Source organism: Acomys minous (assembly GCF_964271855.1).
Source record: "Acomys minous genome assembly, chromosome: 19".
In the NCBI taxonomy this organism is placed as follows: domain Eukaryota; kingdom Metazoa; phylum Chordata; class Mammalia; order Rodentia; family Muridae; genus Acomys; species Acomys minous.
The window spans coordinates 32,357,239-32,383,135 of NC_140499.1; the positions used below are offsets into that span (position 1 = coordinate 32,357,239).

The 25,897-nt window shown below is 43.4% G+C and overlaps 1 protein-coding gene across 1 annotated transcript in view; it reads right to left on the minus strand.

The window, feature by feature from the left end:
• The window catches only part of LOC311590299 (spermatogenesis- and oogenesis-specific basic helix-loop-helix-containing protein 2-like), a 61,382-nt gene that overhangs the window by 26,984 nt on the left and 8,501 nt on the right, over nt 1–25,897 (minus strand). The window contains exons 3-8 of the mRNA XM_084769185.1: nt 24,862–24,972; nt 24,741–24,781; nt 17,862–17,960; nt 17,610–17,663; nt 13,485–13,561; nt 6,060–6,155 (exon numbers count right to left, since the gene is read on the minus strand). Coding sequence (XP_084625311.1) covers nt 6,060–6,155; nt 13,485–13,561; nt 17,610–17,663; nt 17,862–17,960; nt 24,741–24,781; nt 24,862–24,972 — 478 coding nt within the window. The remainder of the gene's footprint in view (nt 1–6,059; nt 6,156–13,484; nt 13,562–17,609; nt 17,664–17,861; nt 17,961–24,740; nt 24,782–24,861; nt 24,973–25,897) is intronic.

Here is a 25,897-nt window from a genome sequence, read left to right on the forward strand (position 1 = left end):
TAGAGTGACAGGAGAGAAAAGTCTACTGAATTAACTTTTCATATTATGAAACTTTCATTAAACCCAAGTGTGTGTGTGTGTGTGTGTGTGTGTGTGTGTGTGTGTGTGTGTGTGAGTGTAATGTAAAGATGTGGGTATATATTGGTACTGTAACACTGCCAAGGATTTGAACTCTTAGGTGCCTCCTTTTGTCACACAGTTATGAAGTATTTCTGTAATTATTTATCTTTACTTCTTTGGTTAATGAAGCCACACTTGGTTGTTGTATAAAAGAAAGCCTTTTGTATGGAGCTCCTGGCTCCCCACGTTAGCTACTGCCTCCACAGAACACTGGAGCAAGCAGTATTAACTCAACAGTTCTGAGAGGCAGTAGACCAATGCAGAGGCTGGAAGCCAGAAGATTCCTGTTTTCCATAGAGGACTAAGTACTCCACAGATTGTACACCCAACGAAAGATGATGGGGAAAAAAATGTTAGTATTAAGTGTGGAGTGTATTCAGTTGACTTCAAAAACCAAACACAAAATGAGTTTGGGTACAAATAGTCCGTTTTCAAGAAAAAGCTATGAACTTAGGACCCTGAAGGGTGTGAAAATATTGGAAAGTTTAATTACCTCTAGGGTTCCCAAAACAAATATGAAACTGAGAAGTGTTTTGAACACCACAAAGGCTACTAAGACTCAGATGATCACAGAAATCAATATGACCAACTGTTGCTCCCTGGTAAAAAATTGTAAGGATAGCGTTCATGAGGAAGAAAGAAGAATGGGTCTAAGACACAAATTATGCTTAGAAATTATGGCTATTATACATGGAATTCCTTATTTATTCAATTGTGTGTGTGTGCACTTGTATATATGGGTATGTGTGCATGTGTGTGTATGGAGTCCAGAAGTTGGTATTTTGGGTCATCTTCAATCACTTCCATCATATTTTTTGAGACAGCATCTCTCATTGAACCTGGAGCTCAAGATTTGCTTAGACTGGCTGACCAATGAACTCTTGGGATGACCCTGTCTCTGCATCTGCAGCACTGAGACTATGAAGCACACATCATCATGCCCAGCTTTTTATGTGGATATAAGGCATCCAACAAACGCCTTACCCACTGAGCCATCTCCCCAGCCTTCTGCTGCTCTGTAGATAGAATTGTATTATCCAAAAGTCTATAAAATTGAAAAAAAAGTGATTTTTAAAGAGCCCTAAAGATACCTCTGGACCCCTAGGTTTCTTCAGAGAATGAGCCCTGGAGTCGTCTGTGCCTGAAGGACAGCATAGCCCTTGGCACCAGCTTCACATGTGAGCAAGGCGTCTGAGAAGAGAAAGCAAAAGAGTGAAGCAAAGGCTACTGAGAAAAAGTAGGCATAAGTGTTCCTTTCAGAAAGCAGAGTCAGAATCTGAGCATGGAACCTCCCAATTCCCGGTAAGAAGGTCATCACTGAGCCTGCCCACTGGGGTTCCATAAAGGCCACAGGTCAGTGAGGCTGTACGTTCCTGTCCCAAGTGACACTTGCTCTGGGCACGTTTCCCATCCAGAGGTGGACTAGATTTACACAGCTGTTTAGGCTAAGCTAGCATTGGACTATCGATTTATAAAGCATTTATAGCAAGGCTAAGAGAGCGGATTTTATAAAGGTATTACTAGAAATTCAAGGAGATTCTGTCTAGCTTAAAAACAAATCATGGCTCTAGTTATGGTCAGAGATTTGAAGGTAGAGTTGGATTCAATTTTAAGTGCTAGTTGAGATCCCTTGGCCAAGGAGCACTACTATCCATGTATGGTCTGACATATCTGTGAGAGTGTGGGGATGTGAGTAGATAGCATTAGCTACTGAAATATCCAGTGCTTCTAAGATTTCACTTGCTCTGAGACTTGCTTCTTTGGAATGTGTGAGGCAGCTGAGTCAGGATGGCGGCGGCCAGTTTAAGGCTGGACTGGGTGTTTAGCTTGCTTTTCTGTTGCTGTGATACATAACGCTGACCAAAGGCAACTCAGGAAGGAAAGAGTGTATTTTTTTTTCACAATCTTCTAGCTCACAGTTGAAGTAGGTGCTAAAGATCATGCCATCCTTCGGGCATTGAAAACTTCCAGGTTCATTCTCTGAGCAAACATGGATGCCAAAAGGTATCTTTAAAGCCCTTCTGAAAATCACTGCAGTACAACTTTATAATTTCTTGGATAATGTAATTCCATCTATATAGTAGCAGGGGGCTGGGGAAATGGCTCAATCAGTAAAGGCCTTGTCTGACTGAGGATCTGAGCTTGATACTCAGCATCCACATTAAAAAAAAAAGTCATTTAAATGCTTGCAAGAACGAAGCTCAATAAAATGAGCATCAGCAGTGTAAAATTACACTAATGTACAGCATCCATTTAAAACTATGCAATGGACAGAAAATGAGATCAGAAACCAGGATAAAAATCAGTTGTGGAAACAAAGGGAATATAGAAAATAAGCACATTATATACAGGGGGAAGAAATCCCCCTCAGGAACAGTCATAGGGGAGGGGAATAAGGGGAAAATGGGAGGGAGGGAAGAATGGGAGGATATAAGGGATGGGATAACCATTGAGATGTAACAAGAATAAATTAATTAAAAAATTTTTTAAAGAAAGAAAATAAGCACATTAAAGCCATTGTTATGCTTACAATATATCCAAAGAACATCAAAGAAGGCCAGGTGGGGAGCAGGCATAGCCAAGGATGATGATCTTGGATGGTTTTGCAGACTGGTCCTAGAAATGGCATGCATGCCTTATGCTTATTGGTCTGGCTGTGTATGGGGATGCATGCCTGTGGCACCAGCACTTCAGAAGCTGATGTAGGAGAAGGGCAAGTTTCCAGCTAGGAGTTCTAGCTTGCATTTGTTGCTATGATATAACACTGACAGAAACTTGGGAGATGGGAGGGCTTATTTGGTTTATATTTGCATGTCACAGGCCATCACTGAATAAAGTCGGGTCTAGAGCTTAAAGCAGAGACCATGAAAGCACGTGGCTTATTGGCTTGCTCAGCTACCTTCCATACACAACCCAGGACCACCTGCCTAGGAGTGACAATGCCCAGGGTGGACTAGACCCGTCTCTATAAATTAGCTATCCAGAAACTGCCCTGCAGACACTCTCACAAGCTCAGCTGATGGAGCCTGTTCAGCTGAGGTTCCTTCTTCCTGGATGTGTCCAGTTTGCAACCAAGATCAGCTACCTCACTAAGCTACCCATCAAGACACCAGAAAGAAGATCCAAAAGGATTTATCTCATTGATATGTCACATATATTTCTGCACCTGTCACTAAGAGCAGCTGTGTGCTCCTGAACAGTGTTTTTAGCACATACAACAGGCCAACGTTTATGAGCTACATGCTGGTAAACAGAGTGCTTCCCAGCCATGAAATGTGGTCCTCATGGGTGACAATGGAAAAAGGAAACTGCTCCTTGAGCCATAGCCAGCCAGTTTGATCACCAAATATTTGCTTTCCTTTCTTTCTTTTTTCTTCTTCTTTCTTCTTTTCTTTCCTTCTTCTTTTTCTTTTCCTTCTTCTTTTTCTTCTTCTTCTTCTTCCTTCTTCTTCTTCTTCTTCTTCTTCTTCTTCTTCTTCTTCTTCTTCTTCTTCTTCTTTTTCTTCTTCAGAAATGGCACTCACTTCCTCATCAAGGAAAAAAGGACAAAAGCCTGTGTCCCCACTTTATCCAGGCACTGACACAAAGAAATATAATGGTTGAAAAAACAAAAGGCTTTTTATGTTGAATACTAATATATTTGTCTTTGCTTTAAAAACTATTTTAATACCAAGTGGATGAGTTCTTAATTCTGGCCTTGAAGGAGTGACAGAGCCAAATTTAACCATGCACTATGACTAAATGGAAGGGTAGATAAAAATAGACGAAACAGTTGTTTGCAGGCTTGAGAGAGTGGTCCTGGAGAAGGAAGCAAGCCCTGCTGCCCGCTTAGTCCTCCCCTGTAGCACATCACATGCTCCAGAGAAGGAAGTGCCATGTTAACAGGACCATTTCCACCGCTGAGGAGGCAGATGCTGGAGAAAGAGGCTGGTGTTGCAGAACACAAAGGCCAAACAAAAATGGAAAGCCAGGCCTGCACAGGATGCCTTGAGCTTCTGCAGGGCACGAAGGTACTAAGTGCAAAGTGGTAAGGCAGAATGCCTACAAGCCTGGGGAATCCAAGTCTGGGGGCAGGCAGAGCTAAGTGTCTTTTGTGTCGCTAGGGGTATCTTCATTAGGGTCTCAGGCTACATCTTAGTAACCTAGCTCATGGGAAGTTTACTCATGCCCAACAGCAGTCAGAAAGGTTAAACAGAATTGTAAGTAATTTAAATGCTCCTAAGAGCATTGTAATTGGCAATATGAAATTATTAATGCCCAGTAGCCAATAAAAATGATATAAGAAGCAGAAAAGAGGACCCAAAGCCAGGAGAAAATATGGTTTCTGGAAACAAACTTGGAAGAGAAATAAAGGAAGACAAAGTACATTAAAGCCACTATTATGCCTGTATTCCATTTTATTATTAATATATTTTATTGAGAATTTCATACATGCATACAATGTATTTAGATATACACACACCCCACTTCCTCCCAATTCCCAGATCTCCCCATAACCCCTTCCCAACTGCATACCTTTAAAAGTGTGTGTGTACACATATATACACGTATTCCATTGAAGCCAGTTAGTGCTGCCCACAAATGCATGGGTGTGAGGCCAGCTGCTGGAGCACTGTGAACCTACCAGGGGCCACATCCTTGAAATAAAAAAGATTCTCCCTCTCCTAGCAGCCCTCACTGTCACTAGCTCCTCGCTAGAGGTGGGGCTCATGTTCCCCTGTGCCATAGGAGCTGGTATGCTGACTGGCTTGATCTCATGCAAGTTTCATGCAGGCAGCCATAGCTACTGTGAGTTCACAAGTGCAGCATTAGTCCTGTCATCTGCACACACTACACATATTATGCATACATATATATATATACACACACACATAAATCCCTCAATTGTAAAAGGCACATTACCTGTAAAAGAAAACAAATGACACTTCTTATCAGTTACAGGTCAAAACATCACTTGCCAAAACATGCACAGAAAATTTAAATTCCAATAATTTCTCTTATTAAAATGGGCAAGTAAGTTGTACAGATTTTCCTGAGATAGATAACACATACAATAACCACTCAAGTCATAAATGCCCTAAACACAAATAGAATTCAACAACATTCGTGGGTCCTAAAGCAATGCCTCTTCTCTTAGGCTCACTCTATTTCCAGTATTCCAAACTCTTGCAAAGTTTGATCCAGAGACCTAGACCACTGTTGTGAGTTAGTAAACATCACAGAATGACTTTAACGCCACACACTCAGCAGCAGGCTCCTGGTTCTGAGCAGGCTTTCTAGAATTGCAAGAAAACTTATAAACAGTTTCCCACAGTCATTTTGTAGATGTGGGAAATAAACATGAGGTGATAGGATTTGCCCCAAATCCTGGAGGTTGTTAATGCAGTGGATGGTTGAAGTTATTGGCAGTAATTCAGTCAAACTTTTATATGCATGTGACTTGTGACTATGCTTAAACCTTGATTTTGAAAACCTCAACTGAACATGGTACAACCTAAAAATCACAAAAATATTTATATATACATATATGTCTTATATATATTACACATACTATATATTATATTACATATATTTTATATTACATATGTAATATATGTAATTTTAGCTAATGGTCGTTAGAAACCAAATACAACATGACAATGCAATCAGAGCAGATCAGAAACACCCTACTGATAATATTGGAATGACGTCACTCTTCAGGTTCCCTTCTAAGATATTATAAGAACCACAAAAGCATGTATTGGATATTTAGAGTCACTGGAGACACATTACTTTTATGCAGGCAGAGGAATCAACTTTTGAAAGAGCGAGAGAAGCCGTTCTTCCTCATTTGTTTTCTCCCCTGAGAAATGTGTTGAATATCAGCTTCCTAAACTGAAGAGAGTCTGGATGAAGAAAAAGATGGAAAGAAATAGACGTCTGCCCAGCTCTGGAATCACAGGTTGAGTTTTGGAAGATGGTTTGATCTTGAAACCTTTTTTCCTGGTCCTTTCTTGGCATTCGGTATCTTCTGAGTAACAGGATTGTATCTTCCACTGAAATAAAATAAGCATTGATCGTAATTTTTCTGTCATAGGTATCTGCAACAAAAAACAGTACATGCGACATATGAAGAACTACGGCAGACCCATCTCTTCCGGTCTGGAGAAAGGAAGTCGGCACCTGCACTTGTTCTGCCTATAGCATCATCTTAGGCAACCATGAGTCACCGTCTCATGGCAGCTATGGGGCAACCAATGTGAACAGGTACACAAAAGGTGAGACTCCAGAAGCAGCCTATCAGGTACCCAATATGGAATCTATAGAGAGGTGAGGGGGACCAATATGCTACTTACCTTTTCATTTTAATTAAAGATAAGAACACAGAGAGGCCAAGAGATAGACTAGGAACAATAAATAGTAATACACGAATTTGCGGTTTCAGACCCTGTGGAATCTTCTCTGACTGACTTAGCTGTGTGCAGGTGCCTCTGTGGTCTTCTGTGAGATAGCAGAGGCTGCTTCAGGTGCTGTGCTTTTCAAATATAGCTCAGATAGTGGTCTCAGTAAAAACAATCAAGTAAAGACCTATCATTTTCCTTCTAAGTGGGGAAATTTTCTCTCCCCCACAAAAGCAAAGAGAAATTGGCAAAAAATAAACAGTATAAAGCGAGTGCTTTAGAACTCTAGAAATCAAAAGCCTGTAGCAGTTCTCAAGAATTTATAAAACAAACAAAGAAAGCTGGGTATTTGGTGAGAATGCTGAGCTGTGTGGGATTTAGTTCCCCCTAGCCCTACTCATGCCCCTTACCTCCAAGAAAAACAACAGCCCATAGCTATGGCAAAACCAGGAGCCAACACACACTACAGGAGCCTCCAACCACTGACTTCAAAGCTCTTCTCCTTTGGCCTCCTCTGGACATGGTCCAGCATGAACACTTCTCTTGGAGTATTTGCTGGAACAAATTGAAGCCATCATTTAATTTCATGGCTACCACTATGTAAAACTAAGCTAACGAGGAAAGTTAAAAGGCTGGGGAAGGGCATTAATAAACTCTAGCACAAGTCTTGGGATCTGGAACGCCATGCTCATGTGTTTGTATCCAGTCTTCTTGACTTGAGAAGGACCTAAGCTCTCAACTTTGCCTAAAACTGACATGCTGCAAGAGCAAAAGCGAAGGCAAAGGCAGAGCTGTGGTTTTTCTGGCTGAGTATGGAGAGCCTGTCCAAATGCATTTGCTATGTCCCCCAGGAAGGAAGAGGGTTATTGATTCCAAGTACTTTAAGTTTTCCTGTCAGTCCTAAGGTAACCGCTTAGCTAACCCAGCAAGGTCTGTAGTGGCCACACATGACAGAGAACACCAGCTTCATAGAATGAACTAAGAGAAGTCGCCAAGTAACAGCAACCCTCAGGCCTGGGGAAAACAGAGTATCTGAGACACATAACAGCCATGTGCTATTACATAAAATGCCCAGTTTTGACAAAACAGATAAGACAACCAAAAATGGAGACACAATAAAGCTCTAGCAAAAAGGGATGAGAGGAATTGTCCATAAAACCTCAGTTTGAAACATAAAATGCTGAAACTTCCATACTTAAAAGATCAACACACACACATACATACACACACATGTACACACACACACAAGCAAACAGGGACAGCACTTCAAGATACAGGAATAGAAATTAATTTTCTGCATAGAAATCCAGCAGCAAATGGGATCATAGGAAATTAAAAAGCTTCTGCTCATAAAGGAGACAAGAAGGAGAGAGAAGAGACCCCCAGAAAGGAGACACCCCTGGCCAGCTGTACTTCACATGGGGGCATTAATATGCAGGATATACAAAGGAATGCAAATGTTTACCCTCCAAGCCCCAAAATTGCCGTAGGTGGGCTGGCGAACTGAGCAAATGGTTCTCAAAAGAAACAAAATGAAGAAAAAAAAAATGGGAAATGTGCTCAATATATTCATCCCTCTGAGAAACACAAATAAAATGACTTTGAGATTCCATCTCACCAAGTCAGATTAGCAGGTGACAGGAAAACCAACAACAACAAACACTGATGGGGACATGGGGAAAGAAAACCCCTAGCCACTGTTGGTACAGCCACTGTTGGCACAGTCACTGTTGGCACAGCCACTGTTGGCACAGCCACTGTGGAAATTGGTGTGATGGTTTCTCTACAGACTAAAACTAGAATTGCCACGGGAATCTGCTGTACCACTTCCGGTACATAAACAAATGGCTCTAACTTCATGACAGAGATGAGTGCACACTTGTGTCCACTGGTGCCCTGTTCACAACAGCAAGAGAACGGAATCAGCCTAGATGTCCATCAACAGATGGATAGTGAAAATGTGGCACAGGAAAACAATGCACATTTAATTAGCCTTGAGGAGAAATGAAAAGGAATGAAAATGGAAATATATCAGAGGTGGCAGCCAGGACTAGAGGACAAGTGCCACGCGCGCCTCCACATACGAGCTTGGCTTCTAATTTTTATGTGCATTTATCCTGAAGTGAAGTGTCTGTGCAAGGAACCTAGACAGAGCCCCTTCATGGGGAAGAAACTTTAAGGGAGAGGAGTAGGAAGGTATAAAAGTGGACAGGGGCATCCTGAGGTTAGAAGGATACAACAGGGGTGCAGAGGGATGGGAAAGCGGAGGGAATGGGACTGGGGAACCACTTAAACCTAAGTATATATGAAAATGCCACAACGAAGCCTGTTACTTTGCATTAAAATAAATAAGTAGCATGCATAGCACCTTGTCAGGAGTATCCATAGCAACGATATTCACACTATCAGAAATGTACAAATAATTCAAATCCTCATCTACTGGTGATTGGATAACCAATGGTCTATAAAAATCTGGGACGTTAGCCAATCAACACGCTATATCTGGCTGTGCTCAACATGGATGACCTTGAGAAATTAGACAAGCAAGTTGCATACAGCACGTGACATAATAATAGGAAAATCCCACAGAAACAGAAAGATGACTGACCACCAAGAGCTAGAAGGTGAGAACTGACTACTAACGGCTATGACACTTCTTTGGGCATTGTAGATGGAGAATGGTCTAGAATCAGTGGGTGTGGCTTCTCAACCTGGATAACACACTAAAAACTACCCATTTTTAGTGCATGTAGCTGCAGACTGCTTCACTGTATGTGAACATATATGTGGGTGTACCAGGTAACAATATTGCTCAACTGTGCCTAAGAAGGCGTAGAAGCCACTTTATATGTGGATATTTCATAAATGATACTAGTGAAAGTGTTGCATATTTGTTGTTTGCATGCTCAAATTATTGTTCATACTTATTTCTCTATCTTTGCAAATGGATATTTTCTTATTTTGCTTTCTCTTTAGAGTTACTGATGCACTACACATTGGAAAGGAATGAAATTTGAAAATATTTATCAAGTTAGAAGTTTTTCAAAACCTTCTAACTCTTCTACCAACCATCCAGTACAGGTTTCACCCTCATTTTACAAGGGGGTAAACTGAGTCAGAGAGTGACTACTCATATAAAGGCACACTAGATAAATTGATTGAGGAAAATTGACTTTCTATGTGCTCAAAAGCCAGTGCAAATTTTCATTTACCACCAATGCTTCTTGGTTTTTTTTAAAGGATAATGGTGAATATACTGCAATATTGACTCAGAGACTTGCACAAGCTAGCTTATGGTAGAATTTTTCTTCATTTATTACTCTCATTAAAATGATATAAAACTGTACAACTCATAGAAAATACTAAAAATGAATAAATGCAAATCATCCAAACACTACCAAATTATTTTACATTATACTTTCTATTTACTATTATAAATATTTTCTATGTCAGTTGTGTATTCTAGCATCTGCATTCTAGAATTTTCTTGATCAGAACTTCTCAATGCTGTCATAGTTTATTGAGTTATTTCCTTTTAAGGCTGCAGGTGTTGGCTGCATTTCCTGTATCTGCTTCTTGTCTCACAAAGAATCTTGCCAAACAATCTGTTCCTCAACAAGCCACAAGTAATGTCCCTCAGGCCTTTTGTTTTGGAGCACAAAGGACTGCCCTGTCTTCCTCAAGGTTCTTCAATCCTATAGAAAACTTCCATCAACAAACTAAAGAGGAGGCTGCATAGCAAAGAGAAAGAAATGTCCTCATTGATTCCTTGATGAGTTGTGGCTGTGGTATCTGTCACTATTTGAGTTCCTTCCTCCCAAAGTCTGTCTTTCACAGTTAATATATCCCATGGCTCAGAGTCCAAAGCTACCTATCAGCTTTGTAGAATTTAGGGGCAACTTGTGAACCCATTTCTAAAGAGCATTTCCCTTAACTGCCTTCTTGGCAATTCTTTCTAAACAGAGTGTACAAGGATCTTTAGTGTAGCTCTTTCAGCAAGATGAAGATACCACGTTCATTTACAGTCAAAATTTCATAAGGTCAGAATATAATTGGTGGTATTCAACTGGGCCAAATCACTTTTCTGATGATTCCTCTAAACAGAATTTCTCTTAACTGGGTCTCTTCCAGTACTCTGATTTATTCTGAGTGACAAAAACTATATAGGCCAGTGTTTGAACACTGGTACTGCTAATATGGATGTTGCCTGTTACTTAAGTTCTATGTGTTAACCGTGGCCCCTGGCAGTACTGGTGGGAGGTAGGCTGTGGGATCTGTAGGAGGGTGGGTCTGGCAAAGTCTTGAGGTCACTGAAAACATAACTGTGAAGCCAGGAGTGAGGCCCAGCCCCTCTCTCTTCACCTCTTCCCCTGCCTTGTGTGTGGCAGTTTTGCTCTGCCTTGCACCACCAACCATCAGTGTGATGCTTGACCAGGTGCAGCATAGAAAGGGCAACTAATAATAAATAAGAACTTCTTCAACTAAAGCTAAATTAACCTTTTAAAAAATAGTAAGTGACTAGTTTCAGCTTCTGTGTTGCAGATGCAAGTTGATGAGCACATATGAGAATGCCAATCAGGGCAAACATTAAAGCCATAGCACTTGAGTTTTAAAATATCATTCCAAGCATGACTTGTACAAAAGTGTGCAACTTCACAGATCCATGAAGTATCATAAAGTGAACATTCCAATAACTATTTCCCAGGCTTATCATTACTGGAAGGCCCTCCTGTGCTTCCTAACTCTCAGCTCCATTTGTAAGGACCATCCTGTATTCCTTCACCAGATGACTTCAGCCTCTTTAAACCTTATGTAAATAGAAGCATATTTACATAGTCCTTTACAGAAGACTGAGGTTTACTCAAATGTTGTATAAGGGGTATTTATTGTTATTATTTACATAGTATACATGCATAGATTTAAGAAATATCCATTGCCTACTGACATTTTAGGGTTTTTTTTTCCACCTTTGGCTATCATGGATAAAGCTGCTATGACAACCATGTACAGGTCTTATGGAGTAAATGTTTCTATTGGGTGAGGTCTGAGTGCTGCTTATAGTTGCAGACAGTGAAGGCCTTACTAGTGCATTTGCTTGACCGCTCATCAGCTCAGCCATCCATCCAAAGACTATAAGCAGCAGTCTACAGTAGACAATTTCTCCACATCCCGGTTCATCAGAGACAGAATGGATCTGTGTGGAATGAGCAATTCTGCAGGTGCGGAGGCAACTGAACAAGGGACAGTTCCCACGGCATCTACTCCTATATCAGCACCTCAGGCTCAGCTCTGACCTTTGGCCTAGAGACCCCTCCCCCCGCCACAAGCTGATGGAGGCATGGAGCACAGCTCCTGCTCCACAAGGGGACAGGTAGGATTTGGCATCTTGGTGATCTGCTTGGGCATCCTACAGTCAAACCTGAGGAGAGCATGCAGGAAGCAGGCACCTCAATATGGTGACTGTGACTTCAGAATTTATTCTCTGCGGGGCCAGCTTCAAGGCATTCAGTGAAATTCCAAACTCTCCTCAGAGTCACAGTCTGGGACTGTCTTTATGGATTTGTGCATTAATGGAGTGTAGATATGGCCTTAGTTTAATTTTCTAAGTACCTCTTCACTATGAAAGAAAATTTCAAAGTAGTAGTAGTATGTTTTAAGAAGAGATTTGGATTAGAGTAAAGATAAAATCAAAGGTAGCTACAATAGGGTGCTGTCCAGAAATGAGCTGAGACAGCAGTTTAGGATTACTCTCCTGGGGAAAACCTCCACAGGGCACCTAGTGTCAACTGTTCCCTGTCCTAGTAAAGCCTGTGCCTGCATGACACCTGCTTATCTTCTTGGAGTCTGGAATATTAGTAGTAGTTGGGTAGAGTATGACCCAAGCCAACAGAGCCCTTGGGTGCTAGGCAGCCAGTGATGAGCCTCCCCGGGAGATTAAAACCTCATGTGCTGTCAGCTTGCTGCTGTAACTCATTCTTGAAAGGACCAAGTGTGTCGGTGGGACTCTGCCTAGGCAGGACATCACAAATTGGCACCTAGTTCCTCACTGACTTTAATCCAGGAGCCCTTTTCCTTGTGGATTTCAGTTCTATCTTTTCTCTGTGACACATCCTAGCACAAGTACGAATATGTCCTAAGGTCTGGAATCTCCCACTGGTTCTCTTACCACTGCGACGGTCTTAGGAATCTCAGACACTGGGTTGACTCTCTTTACATGGAGGTCCTTTGTCAAGGTTTAATATTTAAACCACATCATAATTCTATGATGAAAAGTATAAAGATAACTAATTGTAGTTTAAATAAGTAATGACTATTAGCGGAAAATATACTTCTCTCCATCTAGCTGAGAATTGGGCAAAATTGGGCTACATCATTAATCTTTATCAAAGAAATCTGTCATATTATGTATGCCTTGAATGTCTCTTGTCTGTAGTTGGACAGGATTGATTTATAACTATTTTATATCTTGGTTTTTTTTTCAGTGTTGTATATAAATATGCTCCCATGCATAGGGGATAAGGCCATACACACAAGAATCAGGTGGTTCAATATTTTATGTAGGGCCTGGAAAGTTCACAAGTATATAAAACCACAGAAATGCCTAGAAGCTCCTTCATCATCATTGTTTACTTGGGATTTGTAGTTTAAACCATACTGTGTCCATAGCGACAAACATGTTTCCCCACTGAAAAGGTCAGGACAGACTTGATTGTGTCTGTTGTGCTGTTACTACTGTAGTTTTAACTCCCCCTGGGTTCTATGCTGCTTTGTTTTAACACATCACCTCCTTTAGAGACTAATGGTGCTTCTGGGAGCTCAGAGTGTGAGGTCACTAGCTTCTCAAAAGCCTCTTACCATGCGCTATTTTATACAAGGCTATAAAATCTAGACTCTCAGCATCCAAAATCTATGGGGCACCTGTTGTGTGAATGCCATTCTTGGGTGAGTATAATTAACTAGCGAGGGAGATCTACCTAGACGTACGTTTTCACCAGACTCTCTCTCATTTTAGGCAGCGGATCCATCTGTTGCCTTTTAGAAACTTGATTAAAGCCAGAAACCTGAAATACAAAAAAAAACAAAAAAACCACATTTGTCTTCTTACTTCCCAACTGATTTCTGGGTTAAAAGAGTCAATTTTCTGTCAATTTAGTTCACAAACATGTCTCTTAGTAGTATGTGTAGAAGCAGCCAAGAGTGACAGGAAGTTCAGCCATTTTCTAATAGGATCAACCTTTTGAGGTTTCCATACAAACCCTTCTTTGGCCCTACAGTCCACGTGGCTTTTAAATTAAATACTGAGGAAACTATGAAAGCCAATCACCCATGTGTTGTGCACCACCTGGAATTTTTGTAGTGGACATTAAACAGGGTAGAAAAGACAAGGAGCAGTAGATATGATAGGAAAGCAGAAAGGTAAGATAGTATTTTCATTGTATTTATTTTGTGATTTTTTTTCCAGGATAGATAGGCAAACAGACGTCTCAGATAATTCTGGAACACTGGAGGCAGATCAACTTCACCATGGCCATGGAAGTCATGATTGAATGAGTTCATCTCTCAAGAGCAGCACTGGAAAGAAGCAGCTCAGCGACAACAGGATCTGAGGGACATCATGTAAACTGTAAGCAACCCACCCAACACTGTCAGTGAAGATCTGTGTGTCACAGCCACCGGCCTAACCCAGGTTCAGTGAGCGGCCCTTGTCATGAGTGGATAAGGCAGAGTGTGTCCTCCTCTGACCTCCATGTGTGCCCATATACTCTTTTGTGTGTATATAGCACACATGAGCACAGATGCAGTGCACATGTGCGCATGTGTGCATGTGCCCATGCACGTGAGCGCGCTTGCACACACACACACACACACACACACACACAAATATATATATATATATATATATATATATATATATATAGAGAGAGAGAGAGAGAGAGAGAGAGAGAGAGAGAGGGGGGGGGGGAGAATTTAGAACTGTTGGGCAGTCGAACAATCTCTTATCTGCAAACCAAAAGCATTTATATTAAACACTCTCATGCCCTTTGCTAAAATTCTGTCATTTGGAGCAGAGAGCAGAACTTAAACCTATCAGGCCTGTAACACTCTGAGAAGTCAGTCCTGCCTCACTCTTTAATAATTCCTTGTGCCTGTGAGTCATTACGAAGCAGGATCTTTACACACACAGTGGGTCAAAACACACCCATCTTGGTTGTTAAGTGGTAAGTTAGGCTTGGAAACAGGCTTGGAAGACACAGGGGTCAGACCCTTCCTCACAGTCAACAACTTGAAACCAAGAACTAAAACTGACTTTAGCCACTGGCTAGAAAAGGAATCCAAGTCACGTCTTTGAACTTGGAAGGCGCCTGACACCAAACTGCCTAGAGGGCCATGAATGGCTGAATGAGTCCTGGACCTCTATGAGATTACTCTATAGTAGGAGGCTTTCTGCCGAAGAACAAAGGCACACCATTGCTTCCTCCTGTAAGCAACTATCCAAACAGACCTGTCAATCAAAAGAGTCTAATGGCCGCCTAGAGAGCAGGTCAGGCCAGGGGTCTCCTTGGCCGCTGTCTGCTCACATTACTTGAGTGCATTCACTCCGCAGTAAGCCATGCCTGTCTTCCACACGGCTCTCTGTATCTCTTGAAATCCTTTCAATAGAGGTCAAAGGAAGGGGAGACGAGCAAAGCAGAGGTTGAGTTGGTGAAAGGAAAATGAGACAGCCAGAATGAACACACAGCAGCATCTACAACAGCTTGGCCAAACACAGCTCCCACAGGATCAATTTTTCTTATACATTCGATGTAGAAAGAACAAAACTCACATGGCCAGAGCCACCTTTGATGATAAAGATTAACAATTTGCTCTAGAGTAAAACCCTCGTTACCATTTATACTGGGGACAGGAGTGAGGCCTTCCAGGAAAGCTGCTGGCTTTGATTGTACTTTTGATTGTACACCGCATGATTCCTCACAGTTGGGAGGATTAATCCACCTATGTGAATTATTTTAGCTAAATAAAGGTAAATAGATGTTTTAGGGGCAAAGGACTTTCACTTTTTGCCTCTGACAAAATCTCCAAGGATGTTTTACGTGCATGAGTGTGTTCCTAGCAATGGGCTTTTGATTATCTGTTGCATAAATGCTTCTGAACACTGTTTGATACGCTTTGTAGTAAACAGTAAGGCAACAGGAAGAGCCAAGCTCCCTGTCTGACCTCCACAGGGGCATACAGTTGTGTAAAGCAAACATACATGTGTTAGCTCTACGATTCTAGAAGGCAAGTAGAAATCCCAACATGGAGTGAGTGCCCAAAGATCAGGAAGGAATGGGGAGATAGCGCCCCCCCCCCATCACAGCTACTGGAGGTTAGAGCCTCTGATGTGTAGGATATTTCACTCTCCACATCACACACACAGGGCTCTCTAAATACCGGAAGTCCTGCAGACTGGCGGTATTAGATCCTTCCTCAAGGGAAGCAAAGAAAGTAGAGTCCAGAAAGGTCACACAGCAAGTAGAGGCTGGGGATGTCTTTTAAGAGCACCCAGTTAGCAAGCATGAGGACTTCAGTTCAATCCCCCAGAAGCCAAGTAAAAAGCCAGGCACCGTTGTGCCCCCCTGCAACTCCAGGAGGAAGAAGGAAACGGGCAGATCCCAAGAGCTTTTTAGCTGGTCAACCTCAATGAAATGGCGAGCTTCCAGCTTAGTGGAAGACTGTCACGGGGCAACAAGGCAGAGAGCAATGGAAGGCAGCAAGTGGCCTGCTCTGGCCCACAGCATGCATGCACATGCTTACACACCACACACACACACACACACACATACACACACACACACTTTCAAAAGGTAACACAGCAAGTAAATGAAGAGCTGGATTCAAATCCAGAGTCTGCCTGGCTTCATAGCCTGCAGTCTTCCCATCAAGTCAAGGCCTTGTAGGGAACTTAGTGTTCACAAGAGACCTCCAAGATGGAGCGGAACAGGCTGGAGTGATAAAGGGTGTGCTCCAAGCAGCGTGTGTCGTTAGAGGACTGGTAGGAGGGAGCCTGTGCTGCTGGTCCAGGCTTTGCCTCCCAACCCCTACCATGGACCAGGCAGGGGGCACTGACTGCTACAACAGAACAAGAGATGGCAGGGACTGGTCCATCCTGTTTCATTTCCTACTCACCTTGTTGGCACTAAGCCCCAAGCATACCTCATAGGTCGTTCTCAACGCTCCATCCCTATAACGGGTCATCCAGCAGACCCCCAGGCACACCCCTCCCGACCTGCCGAGCTGCACACTTCTTCTGGCTCCCTTGACGTCACCATCAATGCCCTTCGGAACCTTGTCCTGGACTGTTTTGTCTTTTCACCTTACACGTGGTCCTTGCTCTATCTCCCTCCTGCACATGTCTGCAATTACTGTCACCAAGTAATATCCAAATGTCTCTCTCCATTCTAGAACATTTTCCTGAGATTTACACATTCACCCAAAGTCTGGATACGTCTGTTTGGATACTGTTCACTGAAAATGAAACTCGCATCCTAATCCTTAAAACCCACAGCAAAATAAAGTTAATATAAATATATGCAATAAACATCAAATATCAAGGTGCATACGAATGCGCTCAATGATGTGTGGGATGTTAAAAAACGTTAAACCATAAGGAGACCTACGTTGCAGCACTGGTGATATAAAGCACAAGCTCTGTGACACCACCAGTGTCACAGATGAGACTGAAAATCAAGTGGAAGCTGTTGAGACAGGCACACAGTGTATGGATCCCTTTCCGCCCACAGCGGTGCTTGGCAGTGTAGCTCAGACCCACCAGGAACAGTTAGGAAGTGATTTGCCTGGAATTTTCTGGCACCTGAGGATTATGATGCAGGTTATCTGCATCGTCCCAAATAGGAATCAAAGTAAGCAATTTCTCTTTTAACCGGGGATACCCTTCCATCTCTTTCTAAGAGCTACATCTTTTCCTTTCTACTTTGTATACTTAAAAGTGTGGCCTGTTTCCTTCCATAATTCCGACACCTGCTTCTCGGCCACCAAACAAGAACAGAAAAATAAAACGACTCATAGTCAGAGGAAGCTTTCAGAATTTGCAATAGGAGACAGAGTTACCTGAGACATTCCCACAAAGCAGTTTCGGCGCTCACTGTTGGTCCGGTGGTGAGCCTGTTAAAAGACACCAGGTAGAGGCAGAGTGAGAGACCCGATAGCCATCCTAACAGGGTCAGCACCAGGTCAGGCTTTACTTCGCCTGCTTCTCATATCAGATGAAATGGCTTTGTAAGCACTTCATTGTGAAAGAGGTTTACAGGAAATACTAAACAGCAGCATCAAGCCCACTGCTTCATATGGAGTTAAGCCCACCTTTGATTCCTGCTCAAGTTTAAGCGCGTAGTCTTTCACTTGATTTTCCAGACTCCTTTTTTCTTTTTCTAGTTGTTTAAGTAACATGTTTAAAGACTCCTGAAAGTAGGAACAGAGAGTTTTATATACTTGTATGGTTCTAAGCAACAAGAACAACAAAAAAAATTAAAATGTTCTCCAGTGAAAGACAGCTAGAGCCAAGTGTGACGTGATTCCATAAGTAACGGCAATAGTACACAGAATAGTTGTGTTTTTTGAAGTCTCTGCCGTGAATTACATTAAGTGCCTTCTTGATTTATCAAAATTAGACCTGTTGTCCCAAGGTCCCCAAATTGGACTAAGACTCAGAGTTGTGTCTCTGCATGAAGTTTCTAGTGAAAAGTAAAGGTTTATAAGATCTGAAGAGAAATCAGAATATATGCATTTTCCATAGATGGCTTCATTTGATTTGAATTACAAACCTTGAGATAACTGGTCTTACTATTTAACGTAGAGAAAATCTGCAAGCCACAGGGGTTACATAATTATCCTGACAATGTGCCACTGGCTAATAGGAGTACTGGAACCAGAACCCAGGTAAGAAAGTTCCCAGGGTCATATGTGCTGACATTGTCAGTTTGCTGCCACCCTAACATTGGGCAAAAGCTATATGGCCTCTGCCACCTGTGTGCTTCATGTCTACTTCACACACTGGTGTAAACTACCAGTGACACCAGGCGTCCACAGAAAGCCACCATGTGGTTGCTGGGAATTGAACTTAGGACCTCTGGAAGAGCAGGCAGTGCTCTTAACCACTGACCCATCTCTCTAGCCTAACACTATACATTTTAAAGAGTGAGAGAAGTATACCATTAAGAGGCATCACTTAGATCTGCCACAAAACACTAGTTTCCCAGTAACACAGGGCTCCAGCCACAATAAGGCCACTCTCATCACGTGAGGCCCAGGAGGAGCTGCATTAGCAGCCTCAGTGGTACCTCTCCAGAGGCACTGTCACAGCTCTGGGATTCCCAGCATCCCTCTGGGGCCCTGTCCTTCACATAATAGACCCACCTGGCCTGGGCACTCACATGCCTCTCACAGAGTGGACTTCAGCCCATGACCTACTGCGTTTGGTCTCCTAATGTAGGGTCAGAGGTTCCCAAGAGCTTCTAAGAAGGCTGTCTGGTCTTACACTTAAGATCTTGCTCGTGCCAGGCATGGTGGCACACTCGGGAGGCAGAGTCAGGTGATTGCTGTGAGTTCAAGACCAGCCTAGTCTGCAAAGAGAGTCCAAGACAGCCAAGGCTACACAAAGAAACCCTGTCTGGGAAAAAAAAAAATCTTGCTCATTAACAGTTCCCTGTCTCTCTTCATTCTGATGCGTGCCGCAGTGCAACTTACTAGCAAACCCTATACTTCCAAAACACTTGCCTTGTATCTTCTTCCACAGAATCCTATCTGTTGGTGCACACTCTGAGGTCATAATAGGGCCTTGGAAAGTGAACTGCCATGCTGGGATGCCCAGCTGGCATATTCCTCAATCAGGACAGATTTGTCTGCCTACACAGTGGCCCAGACAGATACGCCCCACCTTCCTCTTCCTTATCCCACTTTCGGTGCCACCGGTTTTATAGCTAGTCCTCTGAGAAGTAGATGCCAAGTTGGGATTAAAAGTATAAAGATCGGCGATGCCCTTGTGAGGATGAGGGGAAGGAGGAGTCGGGGAACGGTCCTGTGGTCTCACCACAGGGCAGGCCGAGGAGGTTGGCCGGAAACAGATAGGCCCTAGTCACGCAGCCTACAAAAAACTTAGCAAAACTAAGAGGAAACCCTAGGCACAGTCAGTCAACAATGGAACCCCACATATGCCAGGAATAGCTCTCTCTGCCTTTGTGGCTCTGTGGGGTTCTCCATCAAACACTCTTCCTGCCTGGGGAGTCCGAGGCACGCTGCCTGGACCATCATGCTTTCTTTGTGAACCAATCAGCCTTGTGATGTTGATCTGGCTGGGATTTTCTAAGTGTAGGCAGAGGATGAGAGCCGAGCTCTGCTTTGTAGAGAGCACAGTTTCTTTCTCAGTGCTGTGTCTCACTCTCATCTTCTATTTGTAAAGCTCTGGGGTCCACGGCTATGGCATTATCACCCAGAAAATAGTGTCCTAGCTGAGGGAAAGTGTGCCATCCACACGAGGTGACGCCAAGTCCCCATGGACAGGCCTGGAGCCTGCTTGCCATGCCACTGCTGCCCCCCTCTGCACTCTGTTGTCCGATCTATGTCTGTCTCATATAAAGTACCGTTCCCCCAGCTATGGTCCTCCAAAATGTCCTTACGTCTCGTGCCTGTGAAGTTTCATCCTCCAGTGAGCTCAGCCCTTCACTTCAAGTATCAACTGTCCTTTCTTCTGCGCTCAGATGCCACATTCAAAGAGTAGCCTCAATCTTTACTCAACACACCGAACTCAGCTTTGCCAAACCAACACCGTGGTCGTGCTTACACAACTTGTGTCCTAGTGAACTCATTTTCAAAAAAACCACTAAGCATGGTCTTTCAATTTTACATTGGCTGTTGGTTTGGGCTAGATAAGAGTAGGTTGTAAATTTTTAATACAGAAATAGGAGTTTGCATTTGTAATGGAAGGGTGTATAAAAATGAATTCACAAAATAATAAACTACAGTCTTCCATGTTTAAAAAAAAAAGGGTATTAGCAGAGCCCAGGCTCCAGGCACACACACTGCCTCTGCCTCCCTCACTTGTTCCACAGCAAAGAGTGTTGGCTAAAATGGAACATTCTATGAAAACACATCTGAGAAGCATAGGGGTACCTCCATTTCAGTAGCAGTAGAGAGTTTACACTCTAACTATGAATCCTTAAATAGACCACACGTGAGAGTGACCACCTGCCCTGGTGTCTGAGCTTAGGGGGTCATGGTTTTCTCTCTGTCTGGCTCTGCATTCCCCTCACAGATTAACTGGCAGCTTTAGATCAGTTGTTGTTTCTGACTTGTCCTGACTTTATTCATCACCATCTCTTGTGGGTTCCCTGGTGGGTCCACACAGAACAAGACATCCTGGTCTGGCCAGCCTCAGCACTGTGCCCCTGTGTAGGCCCCAGTTCCTGGGTTGCATCTTAATTTCCTTTCTTCATCTGCTATGAGCTGTGTATCACACATGCGTGCGTGCACACACATATACATACACAAGTACACAGGCACACATACACATATGCACACAAGTACACACACACATATACACATGCACACAAGTACACACATATCACACGCCTACACACACACACACACACACACACACACACACATATACAAAACATGCTTTAAAATTATAGCACAGCTCAGATATGAAGGTTTGCCATGGCAATCTCATGGGAATTATACTAGCATCAAAATTAGTTACTCAGTGGAGAAAATAAGAACTTGTTCTAGATTTCCCTAGAACTCCAGTCTTCATATAGCCTAGAGTCTAGACTAGTACAGAAAACTTATTATACACAGCAAAAACAACAACTTAATTAGTGCTAAATTATTTTAAAATAACTTTTAAGATCCATTTTGGATTTTTGGTTCTTTTGTTTTATTGATGACAATTTTACTAAACTGGGTATTTGCAAAGTGGACCCTGCTGCCCCATCCACAGGAGATCTTCCTGAGCAGGCACGTATCCGTTTGCATGAATCAATGGCCACGAGCCAGAAAACCATCCAGCGAAGACAAACTAAAGCTAAAGATGCTCCTAGAAACTAAATCCTCAAAATAGACACAAGAGATTCCATGCTTCTTCTATGAAAGAACTGTTTTCCACAATGGTTGCCTCTTAGTATTCTAACTAAACATTTTCACCTACATTCTTGTTTTAACTTGCTTTAAAAAGGTTACACTGCAACGCTGTGTTTGCATACCTGAAGTAAAACATAGTTAGGATTTAAATGGGGGGTTGGGGGGGTTACTTTGCCATCCTACACAGAAAGGAAGCCTACCAGCCACCTATTTTTTCTCAAAACTAATGTTCAAGTGCTGCACTGAGTAATTTAACAACAGCAATAACATGAATGGTGGGAGGTAGCTGCATATTAAAGCATCCCACTCGAGGTTTTAAGAGAGTAAAATGACAATACAACTTAGTTAACCGCAGCCCCAGACAGCACCAGCCTGGATAGATTCTTTATGCTGAGATTACAAGCGCCCCCTTGTGGAAGGACCTGCTAATTACATATGTGGCTCACATTCATTAACTTTTCTTTCTGCTTTGAAGCTGTTCACCTGCTTTCAAGTAAACTGTTTTGAACTTTGAGGGGATGCAAATTAGAGAGTGCATGGACTGGTCCAGAGTCTGCCACAGCCAGGTGGACGATGGGAACTCTACATCCTGCTTTTCATTTCACAACCCAAGATTCCTTCATTAATCTTCTCATAATACAGTAGGCACAGCCACTTAATATACTTTGTACTACATATAAATTTGGGTGTCAAAAGGGCTCTAGAAACACAGTTAGCATTCAAGCTACCTGAAGGCAATTTGTGAGTATGCAGGTGGAGGTTGCCCCTGAGGACTGACACCCCACAACAAAGGCAGAGACACACTGGGGGCAGAAGAGACGCTGGGTGGTGAAAAGCACTTCACATTCTTGAGGAGGACCCACATTCCCAGAACCCACAGCAGGAGGCTCGCAATTGCCTAGAACTCCAGTTCCAGGGACTCCAATGCCCTCCTGCCTCTTCTGGCACCGCACACACATGCTGCACATGATGAACTCATGCAGACACACATTTAAAAAAAAAAACAATAACTAACTCCTCTTAAATGTCAGAAATTTTGAGATGTTGTAAATTCACAGCCTGACACATAAAACTAATTTTAGCCATTTACTGTCAGCCTAAATGGGAAGTTGAAAACTATATACAAGTATTACTATATATCTGAACAACACTAATTCTGTCCTTTCTTCCGAAAACTATCTGTGTCTTGTCGCTCAGGTTTGGAGGATCTGAGACTGCATCAACAGCACTCAGGCCTCGGTGCTTGCTGCTCAGTCCTTGCAGACAGCCGTCCATTCTTCCTTTCTTGATCCTTGTTGCTAGAATCCCAATCCCGCCGCTCAGAAACCTTCTTCCCTGTGCTACTGAGAATAATTACCTGGATATTAAATGTCCCTTATACGAGCCTTCTGAGGGCGTGAAGCATCGGGTAACCAGATATTTTGCTTCCGTGAGGAGCATTTTACAGGTCGAGTGCTACATGGGTCCTATGAAAATTCTACCTGTGACTAAGGCACAGCAGCTGTAGCAGCCATACCTAAAAGTGCCACAAGATGGCGATGTGAGCCACCGCAGAAGAGAAACACCTGTCTTTCCAACTTCAGAGAGAGAGGGGAGGGATTATTTTCCTGATCTTTCGGGACATTTCAGTATTGCTAGGTCAGGAGTAACAGAAATGTAGGCAAACAGACTAATCTCTCCTCATTCCATCTCGATTTGTCGTTAACAAAAATGAGAAATTTCTCAGTGTCGTTCATTAAGGAATGGCAGTTACTTATAGAAAACATCCGTAGATTCCCTGGTCCCTAGGATCCTGTGAATGTGACAGTGCCCTGCCATGCAGCTGCTCAAAACGTGCTTGTTAGTTCTGACAGGCGGTTCACACTGTGTGGAAGAATGGGAGAAGGTAAAGGTGGGGCTGGAGCTGCGCGGACCTGGCAAGCCCCTGCCACTCTGCACCCAGTATCGCCTGCTCCAAAGGACATTCAGCTTTATCTCACCCGCTGTCTAGAGACTGAGGTAAAGGAGCGCCAACCAAAGAGCACGCATGGACTGGACCTAGGCCCCTGACCCATATGTAACTGACGGGCAGCATGGTCTTCATGAGGGTCCCCTAGCAAGTGAAGCAAGGGCTGCCTCTGACACGGACTCCGCTGCCTGCCTGCGATCACGATCGCTTTCCCCTAGCTGCGCTGCCTTACCTGGCCTTAGCGGAAGAGGATGTGCTTATTCTTGATGCAACTTGATATGCTGGGATGGGTTGATATTGGGGGGCGTTCCCCTTTTCTGAGAAGAAGAGGAGGGGGCAAAGTGGGAAGACGGTGGGAGAGAAGGACCCGGAGGAGAGAAGGAGAGGGCTGTGTGGGGGATGTAAAGTGAATATATGAACAAACTTTAAAAAGAAAAGAAAACCGCACGTGCTCTGTGAAGGATAAAATATGGGAACTGAGTTTATCCGGAATGAAAAGGAGCATAAAAGAGCAAAAGGGCTGGGCGGTGGCGGTGGTGGTGGCGCGCGTCTTGAATCGCAGCTCTTGAGAGGCAGAGGCAGGCGGATCTTCATGAGTTGAGGCCAGCCTGGTTTACAGAGTGAGTTCCAGGACAGCCTAAGGAGAGAAACCCTGCCTCAAAAAACACACAACAACAACAAAGCAATAAAGAGGAAAAGGATGTTAGGGAACCTTGAGAAGAAGGCATGCGGTGGCCCTGTGAAGTTTTATGTCATCATAGGACAACCTTGCTCATTCCACTGAGTGTGTGTGTGTGTGTGTGTGTGTGTGTGTGTGTGTGTGTGTGTGTGTGTGTGTTCTTGTGTACACAGCTCTGTGTATACATTTCGTGTTACGGTGGGAAGAGACTGAACACATTTTAGATACGTAGGAGATGGTAGTCGGTGCTCAACAGGCTTCGGACTGAGAAGCAAGTACCTTCAGGTTGCCAGCGTGCCACCGGCTACTTTCCACTCCATTGCATTTGCCCCTGCGTTCGATCCTCGCCCAGATTTTAAGGGGCAGACTGGCCGGAAGATCTTGGACCTCGTCCAGCTCCCCTGACCTTTACTCAGGTTTTGTATCGGTCTTTACACTCCTGGTGATTGTTTTCCAACCCTAGGCGCCCTCTACTTACCACCGGCATTCTTTCATAGGCGCGAATGGAAGACAGCCTGTCTGCAAAGAAGCGGAAGGAACCGTCGGTACTTCCGCGGTTCCTCCTCGGCCCTCCCACACGAGGAGCGCAGCTTCTGTACCTGAAGGGTTCCCACGGACCTTTTGCATTTTCTCGTTCAGAGACACAATCTGTTTTTCCAATTGGTCATTCAGCTCCAGTTGGGTCTCATACCGGATTTTCCACTCGCTGCCTGAATAAAAACGGGGTGGGGGTGGGGGGGCCGAGAGGCAGGGGGAGGGGAGACAAATTAGGGCCGGGAGATGGTTCAGACAATAAAGTGCCTGATGTGCAACATGAGGACCTGAGTTCAGATCTCACAGAAATGATGAGTGCAGAGGTGGGTTTATGGAACCCCAGACCTGGAGGAGGGGCAGAGGCAGGCCGACCTTGTCAGCTACAAGAACACTATACTTGGGTTTTTAATTTGTTTTGTGGGTTTTTGTTTTATTTTGTTTTTGTTTTTTTAATCCTTCAAGGAGGTCGCCCTCCTCAACCCCCATGGAGTCAATAATGTCTGGTAAGAGGTCTGTCTTAAGAGACCCTGTCTTTAAAAATTACCAAATAAGCTGGGAATAGTAGTGCACGCCTTTAATCCCAACACTCAGGAGGCAGAGGTAGGCGGATCTCTGAGTTCGAGGCCAGCCAGGTCTATGAAGCGAGTCCAGGACAACCAGGACTTTAATACAGAGAAACCCTGTTTCAAAAACCAAATAAATATTAAAAAATACCAAATTAATAAAGTGGCATGTGATCAAGGAAGACACAGATATTGACCTTCCTCACTCACATGAACAGATAACACATGAGCACCTGCACCTACCTCTGCACCAACATGTACACACACATGCATATACAATAAAATATGAACCAATTCAATTTTATGTCGTTACTACCTGACTTTATCACTAATACAAGTGAATGAGAAAAGACATCATTTTAAAGTATTTTCTCTAAGACAGAATCTCCTAGACAGTCTGGATTAGAGCCATACTCATGCTATGTCATAGCCAGAACTCAGGACAGCTTCTGTGTCTCTGCTCCCACTTACTCTTCCCTTTCTGTCTCCTTATGGTATATTATACTGGGGGGAGGGAGTTAGAAGTGTGTCTCTTCCC